General features: G+C 41.6%; 1 protein-coding gene across 3 annotated transcripts in view; it reads left to right on the forward strand.

Moving 5' to 3' along the window:
- Positions 1 to 1,192: 1,192 nt before the first annotated feature.
- The window catches only part of fryb (furry homolog b), a 36,063-nt gene continuing 12,841 nt past the window's right edge, over positions 1,193 to 24,414 (forward strand). For all 3 annotated transcript variants that reach the window (XM_080508790.1, XM_080508788.1, XM_080508789.1), the window contains exons 1-39: positions 1,193 to 2,108; positions 3,385 to 3,578; positions 4,064 to 4,117; positions 4,272 to 4,411; positions 4,957 to 5,047; positions 5,381 to 5,460; positions 5,554 to 5,634; positions 7,218 to 7,386; positions 7,759 to 7,851; positions 8,702 to 8,800; positions 10,815 to 10,916; positions 11,295 to 11,398; positions 11,554 to 11,662; positions 12,113 to 12,199; positions 12,841 to 13,012; positions 13,092 to 13,224; positions 13,413 to 13,520; positions 13,695 to 13,821; positions 14,314 to 14,427; positions 14,632 to 14,796; positions 14,981 to 15,067; positions 15,162 to 15,421; positions 15,541 to 15,730; positions 16,457 to 16,581; positions 17,299 to 17,356; positions 17,726 to 17,817; positions 18,139 to 18,311; positions 18,476 to 18,636; positions 18,829 to 18,939; positions 19,041 to 19,195; positions 19,507 to 19,606; positions 19,691 to 19,862; positions 20,161 to 20,411; positions 20,514 to 20,660; positions 20,841 to 21,009; positions 21,149 to 21,239; positions 21,409 to 21,482; positions 22,226 to 22,376; positions 23,590 to 23,693. In XM_080508790.1, the coding sequence (XP_080364916.1) occupies positions 2,051 to 2,108; positions 3,385 to 3,578; positions 4,064 to 4,117; positions 4,272 to 4,411; positions 4,957 to 5,047; positions 5,381 to 5,460; positions 5,554 to 5,634; positions 7,218 to 7,386; positions 7,759 to 7,851; positions 8,702 to 8,800; positions 10,815 to 10,916; positions 11,295 to 11,398; positions 11,554 to 11,662; positions 12,113 to 12,199; positions 12,841 to 13,012; positions 13,092 to 13,224; positions 13,413 to 13,520; positions 13,695 to 13,821; positions 14,314 to 14,427; positions 14,632 to 14,796; positions 14,981 to 15,067; positions 15,162 to 15,421; positions 15,541 to 15,730; positions 16,457 to 16,581; positions 17,299 to 17,356; positions 17,726 to 17,817; positions 18,139 to 18,311; positions 18,476 to 18,636; positions 18,829 to 18,939; positions 19,041 to 19,195; positions 19,507 to 19,606; positions 19,691 to 19,862; positions 20,161 to 20,411; positions 20,514 to 20,660; positions 20,841 to 21,009; positions 21,149 to 21,239; positions 21,409 to 21,482; positions 22,226 to 22,376; positions 23,590 to 23,693 (4,951 nt within the window). In that variant the 5' untranslated portion in view covers positions 1,193 to 2,050. The remainder of the gene's footprint in view (positions 2,109 to 3,384; positions 3,579 to 4,063; positions 4,118 to 4,271; positions 4,412 to 4,956; positions 5,048 to 5,380; positions 5,461 to 5,553; positions 5,635 to 7,217; positions 7,387 to 7,758; positions 7,852 to 8,701; positions 8,801 to 10,814; positions 10,917 to 11,294; positions 11,399 to 11,553; positions 11,663 to 12,112; positions 12,200 to 12,840; positions 13,013 to 13,091; positions 13,225 to 13,412; positions 13,521 to 13,694; positions 13,822 to 14,313; positions 14,428 to 14,631; positions 14,797 to 14,980; positions 15,068 to 15,161; positions 15,422 to 15,540; positions 15,731 to 16,456; positions 16,582 to 17,298; positions 17,357 to 17,725; positions 17,818 to 18,138; positions 18,312 to 18,475; positions 18,637 to 18,828; positions 18,940 to 19,040; positions 19,196 to 19,506; positions 19,607 to 19,690; positions 19,863 to 20,160; positions 20,412 to 20,513; positions 20,661 to 20,840; positions 21,010 to 21,148; positions 21,240 to 21,408; positions 21,483 to 22,225; positions 22,377 to 23,589; positions 23,694 to 24,414) is intronic.

Consider the following 24,414-nt stretch of genomic DNA (forward strand, 5'->3'; position numbering starts at 1 on the left):
TCTTCCTCTGATCTCTCCAGATGATTAAATGACACTACTTCCCAGTGGGACAAACATGACGTTTATAAACGGTCACATTTTGTTCAGATAATATAGCTATGGGAAACACCTAAAAAAAAAACAACTTAATACACGTCACGCGCATCGAGAGGTTGTCATACAGGTTTCCACCTGCCAGCTCATTGTCTCATTGTGGGAATTGTCATCTGCTTTTTAAAAGTGAGTAATCGCAATCCGCAGCACTCACCCACTGGCAACAGTTTGTTTAAGCAAGTGCGGGATTGATTTATGTTTTCTCAAATTTAGGTTGATGTGTACGAACAAACAGTTCAGATCTCGACCTCAGTTTCAACCTTAGAGTACTGACTTGTGTTTGAAAGGTGCATTCCTGATGCACCACGGGTCGGTTCATCACGTCAGTGTTCCTCTCTGGTGGCGTGATGAAGGTCAATTAGATGCGTCGATGTAAATTTTGTCGACCTGTCTTACTACTTGCTTTTTGATTCTCACCAGTCTGTGCAAAATAGTTGACGATTTTGAAACAAAAAAAAACTGTCCAACTAACGCTACAAAAAAAAAAATTGCCTTCTTTCTTTACTAAAAGTTTAACATGTCACCATATAAAAGGTGATTGAACTGAGAAAGGCCTGTGTTGACTGGATATGATCGATTTCTGCTGCTGACTCATCGCTTAAAATGCAGAGTCATGCAGTCTGCAAGAAGGGTGGCAGGAAGCATATCGGTGCATTAACAGCATTTATTTGTTACATCTTCCTGCTCTTACGTCTCCACTGTACTGACAATGTGGACACACACACACACACACACACACACACACACACACACACACACACACACACACACACACACACACACACACACACACACACAATTAAGGAACAGTAGTGGATTATCTCAGTTAGCAGTCAACTTGGTATTGAATGAGATGACAACCGTTCGCTTTGTAGTTAAATCAGATTATTGCGTTTTCCTGTTCTCCGGTCTCGTGCACCAGTGTGTACTTGTGCATTAGTGTTTGTGTGTGCATGTGCAATGAGTAGGGGTCAGTGGGAGTGGTGGGTATGTAAGAGAGTGACCGCCAGCGGTTTATATATAGCGCCTCTCTCCGCCCCTCGGCTCTCTCTCGGAGCAGTGTTGAAATTCCAGCCCAACTCTTCTGGTCAGAGCTCCACCAAGAACAGACTTTAGTTAACTGCTACTGACAACTTAAGAACAGCCACAGATGCACTCAAAAGAAGCGCTTCATTGCTATTCTTCTTTCCAATGGGCCTGCCGGATTCCAAGGTCACGGGAGCTGCTGTACGGAGAAATGATGGCAGGCTTGAGGCGGCGCAGAAACCAAAGTAGAAACTGATTGTCGGCCTGGAGGCTCATATAGCACTCAAGCATGAGGTCCTGCGCTGCCTCTGTTCAGAACAAACTTCTTCAAGAGAAGAACCATGGAATATTTCTTGCCCCCTGTTGGAAGCGTTGACTCTACAGAAAGACCCAGCTCTGATTCTCTGTTATTCTGAGGAGAAGTGCTTGCATCATCCCTTCTTTTGTGATTGCAGCTCTCAGTTCTGAGAGTCGTCCTACGGTTGTCCATGCTGAAGCAGTCTTACTTTGGCTACGGCCTTTGTGGTACTTGGATGCAGTATATCGCCTGCTTTCATTTGGATTTAATGTGGAATACGCTTGTGATCCTGCTGTCATGACCACTTTCTTTCTGGCCTCCGGCACCTGTCATCCACTCTACCTGTCTGTCACTTTCTGAAGGATGGAGCTTCACGTTTTCAGCTTCGGTTAATGCGGCCTCGTGCCAAAACCGAACATCACTGTGACGTCTGAAGTGTCTGACATGGTGGAATAGTGGGAAAAGCGGGATAATAAAGACAAACGTCCTCTGTGGCGCTCATCTCTTGCAAGAAATTACTTTAAATTGTAGATAATGCCAGCTGTGTCTTATACTATGTAAAGTTCCATTCCTCTTCCATCCTACTGTTTCTTCCCATTTTACACACCGTGTCTCTGTCGTGCTGTCCTCACCATGGAAGTGCCAACTAAGTGGAGCAGGCATAGTGTCATCAGCTTCATCAAGGGCCTTGGTAAGCTTACAGGAGTGTGCTTTCACATGCACATATGTTTGCATCGTGGGAGCTCTCGGGTTTCAGACAAATGGGTTTCTGTGTACGAGGCTAAGAGATCCGTCTTGTCCGGGACTTAGAATTTACATCTCAACTGTCTTGTGAGGTCAGGTAACGTGATCATAAAAGGTCAGTAAGACCTGATGTTGTCAACTTTATACTTATCAGAGAAAAAGCTCTGGGAAAAAAATGTGGCGCATTTCACAGATGTCGTTTCTGTCAGTGTCTCAACCTGCCAATTAGCTGCAGTCACACAAGCTTCCGTCATCCTGAAATGTGTGTTGTGGTTGGGTTTTTTTTAGGTGACTGCATTGGTTGATTCATGAGTCACCCTGAGCGTGAATAGTCTCTGCTGAATCACGTGCACATTTCTTCTCGCTGAAGCTCTCGGTGCATAATCACTAATGTTTGAATACGTGACGTCTCATTGCAGTGACTTTGTTCTATTTTAAGTGCATGTCAATATTCTTGGAGATGCATGGCCGGAAATGCTCTCAACCCCAGATATTTATGTCCCTGTCTGTTGTCCGTCTTTCACTCATACCCTCTCCAAACTATTTTTCTCCCCCATTTAATATTACATCTCACAAGACGTACAAACTACCAAGTGTTTTTAATGGCGCCACGAGAGAGAATCTATGAGCATGGAGTTTGTTCCCTGCGAAACCTGAACAACATTAATTTGTCGTGACTGTTGCTAACTATTAAAATGCCACGATTCTTGCATGAACAGATTCTGTTTCTTCGTTTGTTCTCATTAAGTTTATGACGACGTTAACAAGGAGAGAGAGAGTGCGAGAGGGCCTGTGACTCAGCTGTTCATTCTCTGTGAGGAATGAGCTCATCAAACATTGTATTCACTTCCTGAGTCAGACATCAGTAAAACCCTCAACAAACCGACATGATAGCAACACCTGCTTTAGTGTGACTGAGACAATTTCTCAGAAGATCATCTTTGGTACCCGTCTTTGAAGACAGAGCAGTCAAGAATCTGTGGAAACAATTGCAATAATCTATAATTCACCATTGATTTACGAGTTCTCATTTGCCGAGCAGCACACAAATATCAAGAACAGAGCTTGCCACTGTTGCAGCTTGGCACAGTGGTCTGTGTGTTCATATTCAATAATTACATGAATTTATGAAAACAATTAGGTAATTCATCTTCGTGGTTTTAACTGAAGTTGGGCCAAAGTGTCAGACTTTATCCTGACTGACCTGTCTTAACTCTCTCCAGCTTCTCCCGTGGGACTGAAGCCGCCTCTTCCGCCAGTCAGTGGAACCCTGGGAGAGAGGAAGGGTCCTGTCATCATGGCGCCCGTCAACGTGGACCCCGAGAGCAAGCCGGGCGAGTTTGTCCTCAAAAGCTTGTTTGCCAACTTCACCTTGCTCTCAGAGCGCAAGATTCGGATCATCATGGCCGAGCCACTGGTGAGAAGCTTCGTTTTTCCATTTCCCTTTCTGGACATTTCTTCTGACTTTGGTATTCAGAGAAGCGCTTAATGACAGTTTGTGCCAACTCATCGTTTTCATTCAGAGGAAATGTTGTCGACAATGTATAATCCTGAGTGTCTGACCTTCAAAACAGTCTTGAGCCACAGGGATTTTCTGCCATAATAACATTCACGACCAGGAAGTAATGAAATAATTTTGTGCAAGTCGCTGTGTGACAACATATGTAGAATTTCAAAATGACAAGTTTATTTTGCAGCACCATTCAGATGTGAAACAATAAAATAATTCTGAAAGACTATGGCATTAAAAGTCGGTCACCTGAAGATCATAGCAATGCTGCGCTGCACTTTGAAGGAATTGTTGTTTGGATTTTTTTTTTTTATGTGTGTCACACATTAGTAAGGAAAACTTTGTCTTCTTTAATATGAAAGTTTGTTTATTCCTTTGTACTTGTCTCTCAGGAGAAGCCACTTAACAAATCTCTGCAGAGAGGAGAAGACCCGCAGTTCGACCAGGTGCGTGTGACAAGTGCATCGCTACCGATACAGTACATGCTTCTGTCCCCCGTTTCCCCTGTCATAGAAAACTCGCTGTCATATTGGCTTATATTTCTGAATTCGTGAAATTTTTCAATCTTTCCATCTCCTCCTGCTCCTCTCTCCCAAGCAGCTGATGAGCACAATGAGCTCCCTCGCGGAGTACTGCCTGCCGTCCATCCTCAAGACATTGTTTGACTGGTACAAGCGACAGAACGGCCTGGAGGACGAGTCCCATGAATATCGACCCAGAGCCAACACAAAGTCAAAAAAGTAAGCGGAGAAAACCAGGTCTCAATGTCCACATACACAGGAGTGTCTTATTGACAGGTCTTCAATCATGGAGAGCAAATAAACCTTCATATGTGAAACAGATGAGAAACTTCACGTGGGAGGTCTTGCTAAAGATCCGAGGAATAGCTAATAAACATCTACAAAACTAACACTAGATTCAAATATTTCAACGATATAATATATTTTTTTCATCGAGACAATGCTAAACACAATCATTTGAAGCATTTACATTCATCATTAAACTACTACTACTACTTCTACTAATAATAATAATAGTTGGATTTTGGCCATGACTAAAGTTAAACAGTAGAACTTGAGTGACTTCATCACACATCCTGAAAAACCTGCCTCACAATTGACAGATTAAAAAAAAAGATGCTTCCAAAGAAACCTGTGTGATGGCAAAACAATAGCTCCCAGTGTTGACAATTTGGAAGCTGGGTGAACATTAGTGTGCACTAGGGTAACTGTGAAGGATTAACGCCATCAGATTTAACGTGACAAACGATGTCTGTCTTTTCCAGTGATGAGCAACAGAAGGACTACCTATTGGAGCGCAGGGATCTGGCCATAGACTTCATGTTTTCCTTGGTGCTGATAGAGGTTTTGAAGCAGGTGAGTTTTGTTTTTTTAGCATTTTGAATTAATTTTTCATGATGTCCTGGTTTGAAATTTTAGAAGAGGAAGAAGCATATCCAACAATACACACGGATGGATACATCATTCTATAAAAAGGCTGCAAACAAACTCATTACCATGTATCATGCTCTTCCTTAATTAACATCTTGCCTGACATCAGGTGAGCAGATGTGGAAGTGGAACTAAGCTCAACAAATACCGAGAGTCATTTGCATATTTCAGTTCTTTTCATTGTCTCTTGTAACTGTACTGCACACTAGTTTTTTTTAGACTACAAGCTGAACCTGTTTTTTATTTCCCTTCATTCAGATCCCCCTCCATCCTCTTTTGGATGGACTCATTCAGGAAGTTATAAACTTGGCTTTTAAGCACTTCAAATACAAGGAAGGGTAAGAAGAATAATCACAATAATGCAATTTTCTGTTTTCAGGGATCGTTGAATGGGATTGATGTTGACTGTGGTCCTTGTGTTTACTTTTTAGGTATCTGGGACCCAACACAGGCAACATGCACATAGTGGCTGACCTCTATGCTGAAGTAGTGGGAGTTGTTGCTCAGTCAAGGTACATTCGACTTCCTTAAGTCCAGAAAATAAATCATTTTGCAGTATGTGTGTATCCCGCCAATTAATTAATAGTTGAGTTTATGTTATTTACATTTAAGATTCTGAGACTTAGCTGTAAGGTGATGTAGTGGTCAGTGGTTAGCTGCTTTATCCTTACGTGAACCTAAATGTGGATGGATGGATGGATGGATGGATGGATGGATGGATGGATGGATGGACAGAGACGATCAAGTTCATTCAATATCCTCACTCTTATTGAGAATTTTGTTGATTCAGTTTTGTTTTGTTTTTTCATGGATTTTTCAGAGTAGTTTACTTAAAAAAAAAAAAAAAAGTCAATCAAATTGTCTTGATTTTCTCATTATGACAGTACTTTCTATTTAACGGAGAGGAAGGCCATGTTGTCTCAGTTTTTTTTCTGAGTGGGCTCACTCGATTGTGCTCACTCTATTAGCTACCAATAACAGACAGAAAACTCAGTCTTATTTACACTCGTAGGATAAGGTTCCTCTTGCTTTTAGTGTGAATTATTATCCAGGTCATGTTGCAGCTGCTGCCTTTTTGTCTGTGGTAAAAATGAAATGTGTGGCCGCCTGTCCTCCTCTTGACCCCGTTCTTCGTAGAAATGTCAATTACAAATGCTTCTCTTTGACTACAGCGCAAGTGACAAAATCTAGGTGGTAATGACTGTCATTACAGGTGTGTTCGTGAAAAGGTGTGTGTGTGTGTGTGTGTGCATGTGCAATCACTGTGTGTTTGCAATGATAATGACTCGAGATGGTGGTCCTTCAACTGTGTAATGTCGTGTGCGATGAGAGGTGAAAGCTGTTCCCATTTTCAAGAAGCACATTACTGTGTGAGGTCAGGATGTACAGGAAACCTCAGACACCGTCATCCCACACACGGACACACACCGCATGGACACACACTTTTCGACACAATCATTAATCTCCTGATGGATAGAATTCACTACTTGGGAACCTCGTTTAGCAGATATGGACTTTCTTCTGTGTGTGTGATGGGTTTTCCCCTTGATTAAGTTTCTCAGGTGATTTCGAAGACCACTTTCTGTGTTATTTGTTTTGTGGTGTAATATTCCTACACAAACGCATGAAAAAGTTTAGTTGATTCCCGGCATCACCACCATGCGCTTCCAGCTCGCTTTATGGATCGCAGTGTTTATGTGTGTCTAATTTTAACACTCAACACGAAGCACAAAGCTGATAACTCTTCTACTTACTTGACTGCTGCGGTAACCCCAGCAAAACAAGTGAAAGTATGCGCAACACACGCACACAGACTTGCATATTCCCTCCACATCACCCCTCCAGATGCCATTCTAAATTTAGGCCTGCTGAGTACTGTTGGTAAAGTCTATCTGGATGGTGGCCACATTCAGAGAAACATACACCCCTGTGTACTTGTTAGGGGGAAAAAAACAAAGTTAGAGTTACAGCAAATCAGAAAATATTGACGCTTTTTTTTTTTTATTGCATTTCACCGACTGGAATCTCACAGCTTAATGTCAAAAGGAGAGAAAAAAAAACGTGGTTTCACATCTGGCTACTACCTCTCCGGCAGGTTCCCAGCAGTGAGGAAGAAGTTCATCTCTGAACTCAAGGAGCTGAGGCAGAAGGAGCAGAACCCCTACGTCATCCAGTCCACCATCAGCCTCATCATGGGACTCAAGTTTTTCCGCATTAAAATGTACCCAGTGGAAGACTTCGAAGCCTCCTTTCAGTTCATGCAGGTAAACGGAGTTGAAACCATTTGATACCCGGTGTTATTTATTTGCCGTCGAAGCAAGAGAGGTGGCTGAGTTTAGGAAATTTAAGTTTGATCTTTCATTATCTGCCGTAAACATATTACATGATCGCTTAGCTTTATAAGCCCGATCTGGTGCCATTTGGATGATGAGAGATTATCTGCGCAGTTTCATTGTTTCTTCATGTCACATCATACAGTATCTCATTATACAGTATATCCACTTATGTTTTCCTGTGATTTAGGTATCATGTTTGTTTTCTATTCGATCATACATGTAGAGAGGAGAACTGCTATTTGCAGAAGAACTGGCGATAATGAAAATATTATGACTCATTCTCTTTCTTTGTGTTTGCAGGAGTGTGCACAGTATTTTCTGGAAGTGAAGGATAAAGACATTAAGCACTCATTAGCCGGACTCTTTGTGGAAATACTTGTTCCTGTAGCTGCTGTAAGTGCATTTATTTTTACTTCTTGAAGGAGTACAAATCCATATTAAAGCCAGAGTGAGACTAAGAGAACTATTGGCCCTTTCAAAAGTTTGTGTCATGGCCACAGAATACCCAGTGGTGAACTTGTAAGAACAATGTGAATATAAGTTTCATCCATATCAGTTGTTTTTTTTAATACGGTAAATACAAGTACACTGGGTTTTGGGTTAAATTATCTTCAATAAAGGATATTCACAGGAATGATTTATTTCCATTTGCGTTTACCAGTAGCAGGCCAAATTATTTTAACATTCACCTTTCTGGTTTATTAAGCAGAAATAATGCCTACATTTCACATGTTGGTTGTAAAACAGATACATTTATTGATGTAGCTCTCTGCCTTTATCTTCTGAGCCTCTCAAACAGAATCAAACAGGATTAAAAAATCACTGAAAGTTCTGAATCTAGACGTAAAGTTAATTTTTTCAAACAATTATGTGCCTTGTAAATTTGATCATTTATAATTGTATGTCCCGGAGCCTTTTACTACCAGCATTTTATATTTTGATGAAAACATTTCAATTACCCCTTTATAGTTTATTGTGATTTACTTGGAGTCAGGAGGCTGAACTGGAGTTGGCAAAGCTGAGAATGTTCATGTTTTCACTGGGAGTGAGCAGAGGGGACAGGAAAATGTACATTAGAGAGACAATATTGTTGGACAGTTCAGTGTAAACATGAGAGAAGAAGGAGAATACGACGAATCAGCACTTTATCATGGATTATCACATATTTTCTTAGTTTACCTTTTAATTGTTATATATACAGAAATAAGTATTGACGAAGCTTGACTGGTTCATCCCTCCTCAGACCGTGAAGAACGAGGTGAACGTGCCATGTCTACGAAACTTTGTGGAGAGTTTGTACGACACCACACTGGACCTGTCCTCGAGAAAGAAACACTCTCTGGTGAGTTTTCTCCCTCCGTTCCGTTTTCATTACTGGTCATCCGTCTTCATTTCCTCTCCATTACCTGCTTTTCGGCGAGAGCACTTACTGTAACTCTGGAGCACGTGGGCTTTTAGCTTAGCAATGGGAGGCAGACAGAAGAGCAGTAAACAGGGTGGATTTTGAAGAGGTGCCAGATGGCTAACGTTTGCCCACAGCGTGGCAGCAGGCCAGGGGAATCGGCACATCAGCTGCAATACATCTTCTTTATTAAAATAGTGGTCTCATGCGAACAAGGTTGCAATAAAACTACTTCCACCTCATTTTCAGGATTGGTAAGAATTTCCTCTTTGCCACTGCCAGAAAGGTTCTTGTATAACTTCCAACATTCAGTCGGTTATTTGATTTTAAAGGGGTTGTTTACTCATCCTTCCTGTGATAGTTATTTGTCATATGGTAGTGTTTTAACACAAAAAACTGCTCAATCACTGTACTTGTCATTTAATCTGTAGTTGTTTTTCTTAACACCTTTACGAAAATCTTAGCAGGTATACTTGTGACATTTCCAGAGAGTGTCATGTCACACTTAACACATGAAAGTCACCAGAAAAAGTAAGATAACAGAGAGTTATACGAGAGGCAAATGCTTGTACCAGAGTCGGAAAACTACTTGTCAATGGAGCAAGTGAGAGCTGTGTTGTTCTGAATATTGAGAGTTTAAAAACAAAGCGAGGCAAATATTTTTGTACGACTAATTTCAGTGACAACAAACATGAATGGCAGCAAATGCACAAGGAAAAATCAAACCAGATGTATACAATATAATGTTGATGAAAAACAAACACTTTTATGTCCAATAAAATTTAAAATCAATCTTCCTTCTTGTTTTATCCAGTGTGTGGTTGCAGGGTGCTGGAGCCGATGCCGATGCTCATAATGAGTAAAGGCTGTTAACCTTGGACAGCGTCCAAACATTTTGACCAAACAATATAGAAGACAAAAAACATTTTTTTTTGTACTTGTTTCTTCCAACATGTTCCTCCACCTAAGGGAGGTATTCCATACTTGATGGGCAGATTTGATAAGAAAACATGTCATGTGGCTGCTGTGCTACATTACTGCTGCTCACTGTAGATGTGCTATTTGTGATACATGCTGCTCGGCTTCTCGCCGCTGTGGCAGACACTCTTGTCCTCAGGGCTGCAGACATGCCACCCTGCCGGTATGCATGCCTCCCCTGATGGATTCCCCAAATACTCCGAAGCCACCCATGTCGCTGTGACTCAACACACCCCTTCAGACACAAAAGTTCATGTTCACTTTTCCCCAAAAGCACAGCACGCAGGCATGCGCAACGACAAACAATCACCTGCAATGTCAGAACGAGCACAATGGTCAGATATGATGGGAATGACTGTAATGTGGAGCATTTCCATAATTGTTATTCTTTTACATTCTGAGTAAGTGGCAGGTAACAAGGTATTGACAGTTAAATGACGCACTTCTCAAAGGTGGCGTTTTCTTAACTATTCATGACAAGGGTGTACCTGGAGTCACACTGATTGTTGTGGAAGAATGATCTGCATGCACATTTACATTGTGTGTACGGTGTTTGAACAGTGAGAAAACGAGCTCCAATCATCATTGTCCTGTATTACTTTTATTATTTGTTCTTTTATTTTTATTGATTGGAATTCTCAGAATGAAAAAGGAAGAAAAAAGGGGGGGGGGGGCATAGAAAAATGTTCATGAGTTTTACTTTTCACCACTAATATATTTCTGCTGTCTTTGGAACTGTTCGCAACGACCTTTTATTTTAGTTTGAATTTGAAGATTTGATATCCAACTCGAAATTCAATTGACTTTGATTTTGTGAATAAACTTTGTGTCCGCACAGTCATGCGTTGCATCATTAATGAATGGAAGTAGTGAGAACGAGGGGCGACCAATTATCCCTTTGTAAGTGCTGTGAGTGTTGTGAATTGTCCTGTTTGTGATGCTTTTGTTTCCCTTGTGACCTCTCTCCTCACACCAGGCTCTGTATCCTCTGGTGACCTGCCTGCTGTGCGTCAGTCAGAAGCAGTTCTTCCTCAGCCGCTGGCACATTTTCCTCAACAACTGCCTCTCAAATCTCAAGGTCAGCTTTTGTCACACAATCACAAATTAACGCCGTGGCAGTTATCGTTATCACAATTCAATGTTTCAGTGTCAATTTCTTCGAATTTCAAAGAAAATTTCACAACATTCAATCAACAACAAGCTTCAGCACCACATAGATCTGCTTCAGCTATTATAAATTAGCCATCACTATGTGTTGCTCGAAGGAAAATACTGCACTTTGAAAGCTGTGATTGATTGGGGGCACCTGAGTGTATGAACCTACTGTCAGTCCAGGAACTCCTCCGGTGTATACTGTTCATACAACAAATGCATTCAGGCTGAGACGAATATTTTTAGTAATGTATGTGGAAGATTTGTGTGAATTGTGTGTATTTGTTGATATGTGTAAATGCAGAATAAGGACCCCAAAATGGCACGCGTGGCTCTGGAGTCACTCTACCGCCTGCTGTGGGTCTACATGATCCGGATAAAGTGCGAGAGCAACACTGGCACGCAAAGGTAATAGTCACTCTCTCATACTCATAGATGCAAGTCGAGGACAAGGGACTATTCTCTCTCTGCTTTGTTTACTTGGTTTAGCAGGAATATAGTCTTAAGATGTTTCTTGATTATCCTAAACTGAGACCTTTAACTTTCATCTCTTTGTCCCTCAGCCGCCTAACATCCATCACCTCCACACTGTTCCCCAAAGGGAGTCGCAGTGTCGTGCCCAGAGACATGCCCCTCAATATATTTGTCAAGATTATCCAGTTCATTGCTCAGGTATGTAAAACAAACTCATAATTCTAACATGTAGGCTGGTAATCCATTTTGGCCACAGGATGACATAAATAAAGCGCTGTTTGTTCTGTATTATGACTTATTCTGTGTTAAGCCCTCGTTGACACAGTTGCACACAACTCACCAAAAGGTAAACAGTAATGACAAATAGAGGCTGGTTCTGAATGTAGGCCGTGAGATATTTTTGACATTCACCAGAATCCATTATGGGGAATTGATTGGATTTTATTTGGTGGCTGTGTTACAGCCTTCGGTTTTGAACCTCTCTGTCATGCTGTAGTATTAGGTTGTGTGTTGATGACATCAAGATCTCTTGTTTAGTTGTAACTTCTACAATTGAAATGTTCCCCTGGTGGCTGCAGACCTCCCTGCTGCCTCAGACCACATTGACTCTGAAACCCTGTAATACCAGCATGTCTGTCCTCTGTTCAGGAGAGACTGGATTTCGCCATGAAGGAGATCATATTTGACCTGTTGAGTGTTGGGAAGCCTGCCAAGGCCTTCAGTCTCAACCCAGAGGTAAAGTGAGCAGACACAGGCATCCAGTCATGTGCACTCAGTTGCACACAAATTCACAGTGTACCTCCTCTGGCCATGTTACAGGAATAAGCATTCCAACTGTTATTTGTAGTCAGCGAAGAAGGTAAAGAACAGCTTGCTCTCTTCTGGACACCTACCAGCAGAAGGATTCACTTTATCTGCAGGAGGAAAGAGATGCACTTTGAAATGTGCAATGCTGTACGTTAGTCTGATTGCATACAATTACTCAAGCTAAGGCATTGATATTGTGAACATATATAAGGTATTAGATATTACAATAATATGTTGGGATGTAATACTTGGATCTATCTATATAGGATCAAGAAGCAACTTTAGTGAAATCCCATAATACTTTTATGTTTCGCTACAGTAAATAAATAATAGTGAATTAATGTAGTGGTTAACCCTTCTACCTCACAGTGAGAAGATACTGCTTTGATTGAAGCCCCTGTGTTTTCGGTTTGCTGGTGACACTTAATTCATTCCAGGTGTACACTGCTTTTAGTATATTAAGAAATGACTTTAAACACTACCAATTTCCAGAGATTTTCTATGACTTTCTCCCGATTCGCTTACTTGCGGGCATGTAGTAAGAATTTTTAATTTTGTTCGTCTTGCAGCGTATGAACATCGGTCTGCGGGCATTCCTGGTGATAGCGGATGCTCTGCAGCAGAAGGACGGAGAGCCTCCTATGCCGAACACCGGAGCCACCCTGCCATCCGGAAACTCTCTGAAGAAGAAGAAAACCTATCTCAGCAAGACTCTGACTGAGGAGGAAGCTAAGCTCATTGGTCCGTGTGTGTTTGTACAGGCCCTCGGGTGGCTGCAATTTGAATATTGTCTCAGACCTCATGTATCTGCTCTCCACAGGCATGTCCTTGTATTACTCTCAAGTGCGTAAAGCTTTGGACAGCATCCTGAGACACTTGGATAAAGAGGTGGGGCGTTGCATGATGCTCACCAGTGCTCAGATGCTGAACAAAGAACCAGAGGACATGATCACGTACGTAACTATAAGATGCATCACTTCAGCACATTTTTTTTCTGCATTCATTATTTATGTTGAGTTACTTGGATCTCAAAACATACTGTTCACTTTTGGAGGCATGGCCTTTTTATTTTTTGGTTTGAGGAAGCTGAAGTTGAAAACCGAGTGTAAGATATTCTAATGTGACCCTCCATCTTTCATAGAGGTGAAAGGAAACCCAAAATCGACCTGTTCAGGACGTGTGTTGCTGCGATTCCTCGAATCCTTCCAGATGGCATGTCCAAACCTGAGCTCATCGATCTGCTGTCACGGTGAGTTTCAGTCCAGTCTTGTTAATCTTCATAAATTGCATCTATTTTTTTTAAGTCAGCTGGACTGGAGTGTTTGTGGTCCAATGACAAAATAGTATTGCTTTTCTTGTTTGTATTCCTCTGTAAAATGTTGTTCATTTATATTTGTTCATTTTTTTCTAATCGCTTCCTCAGACTAACGGTGCACATGGACGACGAGCTCCGTCTTATTTCCCAGAACTCCCTGCAGAGCCTGCTGCTCGATTTTTCAGACTGGAGAGAAGATGTCTTGTTTGGTTACACACATTTCCTTTTACGTGAGGTAAACATCAACATGACAAAATCCTCTAAGTACGAACAACAATAGAGCTTTGCATTTGGTGTGGGATTAGGTTTACTTTGGGCCCGCCATTATTTTGAATATATGTGAATATATATCTGCATATTTCACCACTTTGTGACTAAAATATCACCTGCATGAACACATTCCAAAACTGTCAATATTCCTATATTGAGAGATTGAACTGAGATGCATCAGAAGAGCAATGGCTAAAAGTCTTCATCAATGCTAGTTTCTAAAGTAGGTCTTTACTACCAGTTCATATTCTCTGTGATAATTAATTAAAAATACTTTAATATTAAAACAGTTTTTAGGTCGTCTACTTCAGGCTATGGCTGCAAAATTGTCACTTGAGCTGCAAGATACACAGAAAATGGACCACTGGAAGGATTAAACACATTTTGTTTCACAAATAACTGCATGTGCCGGTATATTTTTATCCACCTAAAAACACATCTCGCTTAATTGTTACAGATCCAAGACACCCATCAGGGTTTGCAAGATGCATCTGTAAAGCTGCTTCTCCAGCTGCTCACACAGTGGAGGTTGGCTCTGCAGCTCCAGGGGAAGATGCGTGGCGGAGTGGAGGTTTGTACAGCGCAATTTAATCTTTTCGCTCCGTATTCGTCATACATCTCTGATGAGGTTACACTTTTGGAGTCAATAATTACGCTTTTGGTAAATTATTGCTGTTCTAAAACACATTGCTATTGTGTATTATTATTGAGACTTGTTTTCCAAGATGACTTTGGTTCCTAATCTTTCTTCCTTATTTTCTCCCTTCGCCATCAGGCCAGCCCCAGACTGCCTGAGCGAAGCCCGCATTGCTCAGTGCTCCACGCTGTCGAGGGCCTCGCTCTTCTGCTCCTCTGCTCGTGTCAGATCAGCACCAGGAAGTTGGCAGTCGGCGTGTTAAGAGAAATACGCTGCCTCTTCACAGCTCTAGGACATGCAGAGGTACAGCATGCATTGAAACCGACCAAAAATGGCTACAAGGAAGAAAGCACATTCAGTTTGCAAGATGGAGTTAGAGTCATGACTGTAGCTGTGATTATGGATGCAGCACATGCAGACTGAATTTCTTCGCGTTGTACAACGCTGGTGTTAAAATAGCTCATTCTATAAATGTCTCGCCCTACAGGATGATGACAAACCCATGATAGAGGTCATGGACCAGCTGAGCCCAGCTGTAATGGACAGTTTTGTTCATGTGGCTGTCTCTGACTCTGTAAGTATTCTTGTGGCTATATAACATACTTGTAACAGAAATAGCTTTCTTGTGCTTACTGGACTGTGTTTTCACTCCTTCTCTCCTCTGCAAGTCCACATTGCCCCTCAACCACCATGTTGATCTTCAGTGGCTTGTGGAGTGGACAGCTCGACTGGTGAGCAGTTCGTACGACGTGAAGAGCCCCAGTCATGTCTGGATCTTTGCCCAGTGTATGAGGGATCCATGGGTGCTCTGTCTGCACATCTTCTTACGCCAAGAGCATCTGCCCAAACACTGCCCCACTGCTCTGGGATACGCCTGGCCCTACGTTTTCACCCGACTGCAGCTGCTGCTGCCACTGGTTGACCCCAAGTAAGAGAGAATCGTATATATTACCATCAATAACCCCAAAACTGCTTAAAAGAAACATGATATCTGGGTTTAATTCAATAAAACGCTGGGCTTATTTTTTTTCTCCTGTGTCTCTGCAGCAGTCCAGTGAATGCAAAAAAGACCAGCACGGCAGGTTCCAGCGACAACTACATCTCGCTGTGGCGTAATTACTTGATCCTATGTTTGGGAGTAGCTAAGCCAAGCATCATGTCACCAGGGCACCTCCGGGCTTCTACGCCTGAGATCACTGCCACCACACCGGACGGAAGTGTCACCTACGACAACAAGGTGTGTGTTTGTGTGTCTGCTCTAAGTGATGCCCCACAGGTTATAATACTATAAAGCTACTCCAAAGGTATATCACAGTTTCAGCTTCTAAATTATATATATCTGTATAAGCGTATTCATATTGAAGACTGAAAATAGCACAAAAAGGCAAACCCAGAAGGTCAACTGTTTTAATTGATTCAATTATTTTTCTCATAAAGTTGCAAAACATTAGTAGTCCACATAATTTATTTCAACCAAGGTTAATGTTTCCACATCTTGTGTGTTGAGTCAGCTCTCCCCAACTTGTTTTTTTTTCTGTAAAACCAATAAAAGCCACAAATCTTTTCATTGCAGACTCTTTCACCACTTTAGAATGATTGTTTTGCCTGGAAAACAAATTTAGCTCTTTTAAACCAGCCCTATTTATTAGCATTTTAAAGGTGACAAGTGGATTGATGAAACTGTACTTTGTGTATTTTGGCATTTGCTAAATAATTTGTAAGTTCATTATATTTTTTTACAGAATAATGCATTTACTGGTTGTTGCTCTCATTTAAACATTGCTGTGTTGTGGAAAATAGTTGCAGATACAATTTTCTTTATGGCTCTGTCACAGTAGTGATACAATTGTGCATCCAAACTATTTAACTTTTCAAGATTTGAATGAGTAAAAACTTGGAAAGTTTTTGAGGCACTCTAATGGTATTGATGTGGTTTAATCATCTATTTGTGTGTGTTTTGTAGGTGATAGGCACTCCATCTGTGGCCTGGCTTTTGAAGCAGCTCGTCCCGTTGATGAGAGCCGAGAGTCTGGAGATCACAGAGTCTCTCGTGCTTGGATTTGGCTGCACAAATGCTCTGGTATTCAGGTACTGGAACACAAAGACACACAATCAAACACATAACTTATTGGGCATGTCTTTTCTACTAAGATGCAAAATTATTTAGAACAAAAACATATTTCTGATTTACTGCAGAGGATTGTTGGTGACTTTATTGCGTCATGTTATTTCATTGTGCCTTGTGCCTATCTCTGGTGTTAAGTTATGCTTTGAATGGAGGGAAAAGTCCCCTTTTTAGATCTCTGACTTCATCTGGTTCATAAGAAAGTTGTGTTTCTGTAGTTTCTTTATGTTGACTTCGTAGCTCCTCATTCCCGTCTGTCTGGACATTGTCGTCATTACTGTGGTGAGCTGCATGCCATTCTGACATTCAGCGAAGAAAAAAAATATGTGTCACCAATGCAGAAGAGGAATTCTTAGAGGGACTTAGATGTATCGCATTTTTCCAAGGACAGAGGCTCTTTTGTGAAAGAGAGGTATTTCATTTGAAGGAAGATAATCTATTTTTAACCTTGAATGTTTTCTGAAAAAGCAGCTCATTGTTATTAGAGAGATTACGGTCTTCTCAGACAAATTTGTCCGTCATGACTGTGTTTGGGGATTAGTGGTTCCAGGGCATGTGGCAATTGAGTTGTAAAAGATAGATGGTTTATAAACAGTTCTGTGTTCAGTCTCATTTATCAACATAACAGTGAGGTAATAAATTAACCCCACCCCCCGCTTGTTAATCATCTTTGTTCACAGGGAGCTGGTGGAAGAACTTCATCCACTGATGAAGGAAGCTCTGGAGCGCAGGCCTGAGGTAACAAACACACCATAGGCATACATAAAAACGGAATGCTCACAAACAGGATTAGATAAACTATTCATCCCTGATGGGAAACATGAAAGAAGATGATGATATATTGCGGTGAAATGTTTTCATGGATGATGGATGATGCAAGTGTAGAAGTGTATTTAAAGTTGAACGCTGCATCATAGCCATTAGAGATGTTTTCCATCGGTCAGGAATTTATTATTAATGAAAAAGAGGTCATGCATTATTTGTACTGTTCTATAGGAAACATTTTTTACTCATGAACAATCTAGATATGTATTCATTAACATACTTTCGTTGCATCCCTCGCACAGTTATCTGAGTTTTTGAGTGTCGTCCTTTTTGTGCTTTCAGAACAAGAAGCGTCGAGAGAGACGTGACCTTCTCAGGCTGCAGCTCCTCAGGATCTTCGAACTTCTGGCTAATGCAGGAGTTATCAGTGACAGGTAGTGTTCACGCACATCATCGACAGGATAACCTGTACTTTTGTAAAAAAAAAAAAACAACCTGTGGAGTGGGGACTGCCAGGCAGTTTCACTTCACAGGGAAATAAATTAACATGATGACATTAGTGTCAGTGTAAAACTCAAGAGGAACAGTGTGGAAAGTTGTAGACTAGATGTTTTGCTATTTCTTTTTGCACCGAGGCTAATGGTCTTTAAAGAAATGATGAATAATTGAATGGTGGATATACCTTCTTGTCCCATTGGCGTCCATTTGTATGCATCCTTTTTATGATCATCTTGATTCCTCCCTTCTCTCTGCAGCACCAACGGAGCTCTGGAGCGTGACTCTCTGGCTCTGGGCGCCTTGTTCCTTGAGTATGTAGACCTCACGCGGATGCTTCTGGAGGCTGAGAACGAGAAGGAGCTGGACATCCTGAAAGACATCAGAGCACATTTCAGTGGGATGGTAGCGAATCTCATCCAGTGTGTTCCTGGTATGTTACACAATTATGTTATTACTTCTATGTGATATTCCACTATCGCGTAATACATTTAAATGTAATAGTTATCATGATTTCAGCCTCGTTTTGACTTGCACTTTCTCTCATACGAACATTGTCTGGTTTCTCTTTCTCGCCCACACGCTTTGTTTTCATAGTCCACCACAGACGCTTCCTCTTCCCTCAACAGTCTCTGAGGCACCACCTCTTCATCCTCTTCAGCCAGTGGGCGGGACCTTTCAGCGTTATGTTCACTCCTCTTGATCGTTACAGCGATCGCAACCACCAGATCACCCGCTACCAGTACTGTGCTCTCAAGGTGAGCTGACCTCACTCACTCAGAAGAGTGCTTTTCAGTTCCTCCCTTCCCTTTAATTAGATCATTTAATCCAGTTGCTCTTGTTGACCAAGCATGGGCAGTTGGGGTCAAGGACCAACAGTAGTGAACTAAGAGAAAATGTCTTTTTTTTTTCTTTTTTTTCCCATCATTACCTCAACTTTTATCTCGCAGGCTATGTCGGCAGTTCTGTGTTGTGGTCCAGTTTTTGATAACGTCGGCCTTTCTACTGACGGCTATCTCTACAAATGGCTGGACAATATCTTGGTCTGCCATGACCTACGGGTAGGTCGACGTATTTTTCAAGCAAATCTCACTTTCTTTCGTTTGCACTTTCCGTGCCGTTTTCATTGAAGCCTCTGCATTGATACCATGTTTTCCATCAGGTCCATCGTCTGGGGTGTGAAGTAGTCATCCTCCTCTTGGAGCTGAACCCAGACCAAAGCAATCTTTTCAACTGGGCCGTAGACCGCTGCTTCACTGGATCTTACCAGCTGGCATCTGGATGCTTCAAGGCCATCGCCACGGTGTGCGGTAACAGGTAGGAGTCACGTGTTGGTCTTTATCCGCTGACATTTCCTCTCTCAAAACACAAATGTACAAATACACTTTGTTGGTTGACCGAGATCGCATAATTGTAATTAAACATGATAATGCAGACATGCAGATGTTTGAAAGAGTAACTGTTTCTTTGTTCAGACTGATTTTAGATTCAGAATTATGTCACAGACTAGAGAAAGGCGCATTGTGTTTGCAATGAAATAGTGCGGTTGATGTGTTTTTGTCATTGCATTTCAAGATTTTCTTTGTTCATAATGGGTAACGATAACATATTTGTCTCTTCCTTGCCAGGAATTACCCTTGTGATCTTGTGACTTTGCTCAATTTGGTGCTGTTCAAAGCGTCAGACACCAGCAGGGAGATATATGAAATCTCCATGCAGCTCATGCAGGTACGTAGCACACACATCTCCAGGATCACATAGTCATCACGTTGCACGAAACAAACATCATCATGAAGTATTGTATGTGTGCAGGTGCTGGAGTCGAAGCTGTGTGCGTACTCAAAGCGGATGGTGGAGCAGAAGCCCAGCAACATTTTGTACGGGACGCACGGGCCGCTGCCTCCTTTGTACAGCGTCAACCTTTCTCAGCTGTCCATCCAGCTCGCCAGCATGTACCCAGAGCTCACGCTGCCTCTTTTCTCAGGTAACATATTTTGTGCAGCATTTATTGCTGAATTAGAACAACAGAAGTCATTGAAACTAACTTAAAGCTACTCCAGCGTTGAGTTTTGGTTTACATTATAAATGCTAAATTTGGATAGATGCACTCTGAAGATACTCATCTCTCACATTCAGAATCACTAATAGGCCATTATCCTCCCTGAGGCAGATGTAAAATGTGTCATTGAATGTCTTTAAAGAATAATCAGCTTTAGTTTATAGCACTTTAAAAATCAATTCCCTTGTCATTTTTTTTTTTTTTTTTTTTTTCCTATACCCAGAGGTGAGCCAACGTTTTCCAACCACCCATCCTAATGGCAGACAGATCATGCTGTCCTACCTGCTGCCTTGGCTTAGCAACATTGAGCTGGTGGACACGGGGCTTCTCCCCCCTGCTTCCAGCCCCTGCACGCCGGAGGAAGAGTCTCGCGGTCAGGCGCAGGGCATGTCTCCCAGTCTGAGAGGCAGCGGCTGGGGCTCGCTCCAGGCAACCTCGCTGGTGCTGAACAACCTCATGTTCATGACTGCCAAGGTGGGAGGCCGTACTTGTTTCTTTTTAAATCTGGAATGCTACTGCATTTCTTTCACAGACATGCTCTGTCTTATAACCGCCTGTTTTTCCTGATGTTATCAGTATGGAGATGAAGTTCCCGGACCAGAGATCGAGAATGCCTGGAATGCTTTAGTGTCCAACGAGAGGTGGAGCAACAACCTGCGGATCACCCTGCAGTTCCTCATCAGCCTGTGCGGAGTGAGCAGTGATACCACGCTGCTGCCTTATGTAAGGCTCATTTCTATATACTGGCAGATAAAATCACTCGAGAATAATGTATAAATATGTAACGAATGAGTCCAATTAAATGTAGGGAGTTGAATTGGGACCGTTTTTGATTTTGAAAGTTTTGTTTGAAATATAATTTTTCCAAAAATGCTTAGTAATGACAAATGATTTCTCTTTTAGATAAAGAAGGTGGTGATCTACTTGTGTCGTAACAACACCATCCAGACTATGGAGGAGCTCATTTTTGAGCTGCAGCAGACTGACCCAGTCAATCCTGTGGTTTTGCACTGTGATAATCCTCCTTTCTATCGCTTTGCTGCCAGCAACAAAGCCTCCACTTCCCAGACAGGTGAGTGGTTATGTGCCTATCACAGTATGTGTACTAAAGAAATACTTTTGTCTTCATTTTAAAGGTGTGTGTCGTTTACATGACAGATGGCTAACAGTGCGGTTATCACTGAACAATGTCTCTGAAATGTCTCGTGTAGGCACCACATCCAGCAGTAACACCGTGGTGGCCGGTCAGGACAACCTGCCAGACACAGACGAGAACAAGCTGGTCAGAGAGAGTGACGAGCGGTAAGCATCCAGGCATTTTCACATGCTCCACTGTGGTTATTTCATAAGTGAGCTGCCTCTCGAAAGGAATGTCCAGGCTGGTTATATATGTCAGACATTAGTCTGCGCTCATAAAATATCAGTCGGGCATCAAGAAAAGTGATTTCACTTTATAATTCACTTGGCGCAGCCGGGCCAGGGCGCACAACAGACTGGAGTCTCGATACAGCAACAGTTCCGGAGGCTCCTACGAGGATGAAAAAAGTAAGTGTTTTTTTTTTTTTTACTGACATCATGAGGGTAAATGTAGAAACTGGCTGGTCTTGTACAATGTGTACTCATAAACACACACACACACACACACACACACACACACACACACACAACTGATTGGTTTTCACAGCCATGTGTTATTTGAAAAAGCCTCAAAGACACAGATTTTCCACGTCTGCCTGAACAGTTCACCACCATCACTTAAGACTATCCAAACATTTTTTTTTTTTGGTAAATCTGTATCTTTCATTACTTTGCATTTTACTGAAGGGAATGCGAGTCCCCTGCTATTGTCCTCCCTCCAGAAAACTGCTTAGAAATAAAAATTCATTTTTCAAGCACACATTTAAACTCATTGGGGTCTTGTCTTTGAAGGTTTATTTGTATACATTTTGAGTAATTTTGCAGCTGAAATGTAATTTACTATTCAAAGGTGTGGTTTCATCAGTGTGTTCTAATGACAGTGTGTCATCAGTCTCCCTCGTGATCACAGTGATATGAAGTGAACCCACATCAAAGACTTTATAATGCACAGAAAGTGTTTTATTTTTATGTTTGAGATAACATTTTATGGCTTTAGGGTAAAATTATGAATGAAAATCAAGAACATTTAATCACAAATGTGATTCAGTGTGTATTGAGGCAGGAATCCAGTTTTCACTTTTTGAAGAAACTGATCAAAACTGTTAGTTTGTGCACATGTAAATAGTTGGATTATTATATTTTTTCATAAGGTGATCCTCTCCCACCTTATGCTGGGTGGCTATTGGGGGTTTTGGAGACGAATCGTCCTCAGCCGTTACCCATGCCTGTTAACGGAGGCTGCTGGGCGCCGCTGGTTGACTACCTACCAGAAACCATCACTCCAAGAGGGCCGCTGCATCGGTAAATATTAACAAGTCTACACGGATACACACATTACTGGCCGGGCACAGACAATCGCAGAAACTCCGCACAGAGAGCAGAACAGAGATGCTCCCATCAGCAGAGTCAGCAAAGTGACTTTCACACAGACTTGTCACACCGACTCGCAGATGGTCTCATGAACAGCGCTGCAGAATGAAACCCAGCCAGCTCGCTCTGTTTCTGCTATGTAGAGAATGAATATTAGAAGGGGTTTACCTCTTTATCTACTGTGTCTCTCTGCGCCTCAGAAAACCATAAGTTAAGATGAAGAGGCATGTCGGTCTGTCATGGTAGATTTATAGGCAGTACAGACTCATTACAGAACACACTGTTGTAATGATGGAGCACTATTGAGGTAAATTCATAGGTCACAAGTAATATTTTACAAGTTGCTGAAAATTGGTTCTTGGCATATAAGCTCGTGGAGCAATACTTGTTTTATTTTTAAATACCTTTCTGATTCGTGCGGTGTCTTAATATCATGCACACAGCTGCATTATGGAAATTATACTAAATTGTCTAATAACTGATTCTCCTTATAATGTGACACGCTTGAATTAGATCAGTTATGTGCATAATAATCTAGATGCTGGTTCATCAAAGATACCAATTTATGAATTCCTGACAATGAGTGGAAACAACAAAACTGTTGAGATAAAAAAAAACAAACGTGCACAAAGTCTATAAAGCTGCTGATGCAGAACATATACTGCGGCACAGGTTAATGTTATGTCACTTGCAGTAGAATATCTTTCATGTTGCTTTTAGGAGGGCCAAGATAGATTATGCATTATTGTTATTCAATGCATACGCCCGTAGGTGCATACAAGAACAAAATATTTTCACACAAGGCTGAAAACTAGGCTTTAAAAAAAAACATTTTTTTTAAATAAAAAAACCAGGAACAGTAAAAACAAGGCATTCACTCATCAGTAAACAAAGTGTTTAGTTGCATAACATTTAGAACAAAAGGTCTCACTGAGCAGGATAGTGAGAAGTGAGGGAAAAAAAGTGACATATATCAAGCTCATTCAACACCACCAACAACAGACGAGCGCTGGCCAGATCCCGAGACAAGATACATGCAAAATACCTATGACGTTAGTACACCACACCACATCTCCTGAAGAGTTCAAACCCTGGTGATTTGAACTGTCCTCTCATGAACCTTGTGTGTGTTCTGGTTCCTCAGGTGCAACATTGCTGTGATTTTCATGACTGAAATGGTGGTGGACCACAGCGTGAGGGAGGACTGGGCCTTACACCTGCCGCTGCTCCTCCACGCTCTCTTCTTAGGTAGGTGTGCTCAATACACTGAGTAAGAAGAGCTCCGAAAGTTCCACCAAAAACCTGGTGTTCAAAACCTTGTGAAAGTCACAAATGAACGGAGTGAGGTATTTTCTGTGATGCCCATTGAGCTCTATGCGTGCATCTCAGAACAGACCGTTTTCTTGTGTCACCGCAGACACATTCCTGCTTTGTCAGCTGTGTTGGGGGAAAAAAAAAAGTTATGCACTCTGCATATTCAGCATACTGACCCCAGTTCAGACTACCGATTATCATCCGATCTTTGTCACTGTGTGAAAAGTGTTGTTCCCTGCTGATTTTACTGGCTTCGATATTGGAAGAAATGTTTTATACACAGTGGCGTATAAGTAAACATGGAAAAAGAAAGAAAAACTTTAGTTACTCCTTGGGTGTTTATTGCAGCCGGTGAAGTCAAATTATCCATGACAGAAGTCGTAATGGAGACGATTCAGAGTTATGACGGAAGGATCAGAGTAGCTGATGGCAACACACTGAAGTTGCAGAACGTGACAACTCAAATGATTCAATTCACTCAACTCAACGATTAATTCCTTCTTTCTGAAATGTATCTACTGCTGGAAGTGCATGTTGATAAGTGCTCAAAAGAAGCACTTAATTATGCTGTGGTTCTCTTTTTGATATCTGGGTGCACTTTGCTTTGCGTGGACTGTCCTTCACTACACATCATTTAACTTTTGTCTTTTTGATT

The sequence above is a fragment of the Blennius ocellaris genome (assembly GCF_963422515.1).
Source record: "Blennius ocellaris genome assembly, chromosome: 14".
NCBI lineage: Eukaryota > Metazoa > Chordata > Actinopteri > Blenniiformes > Blenniidae > Blennius > Blennius ocellaris.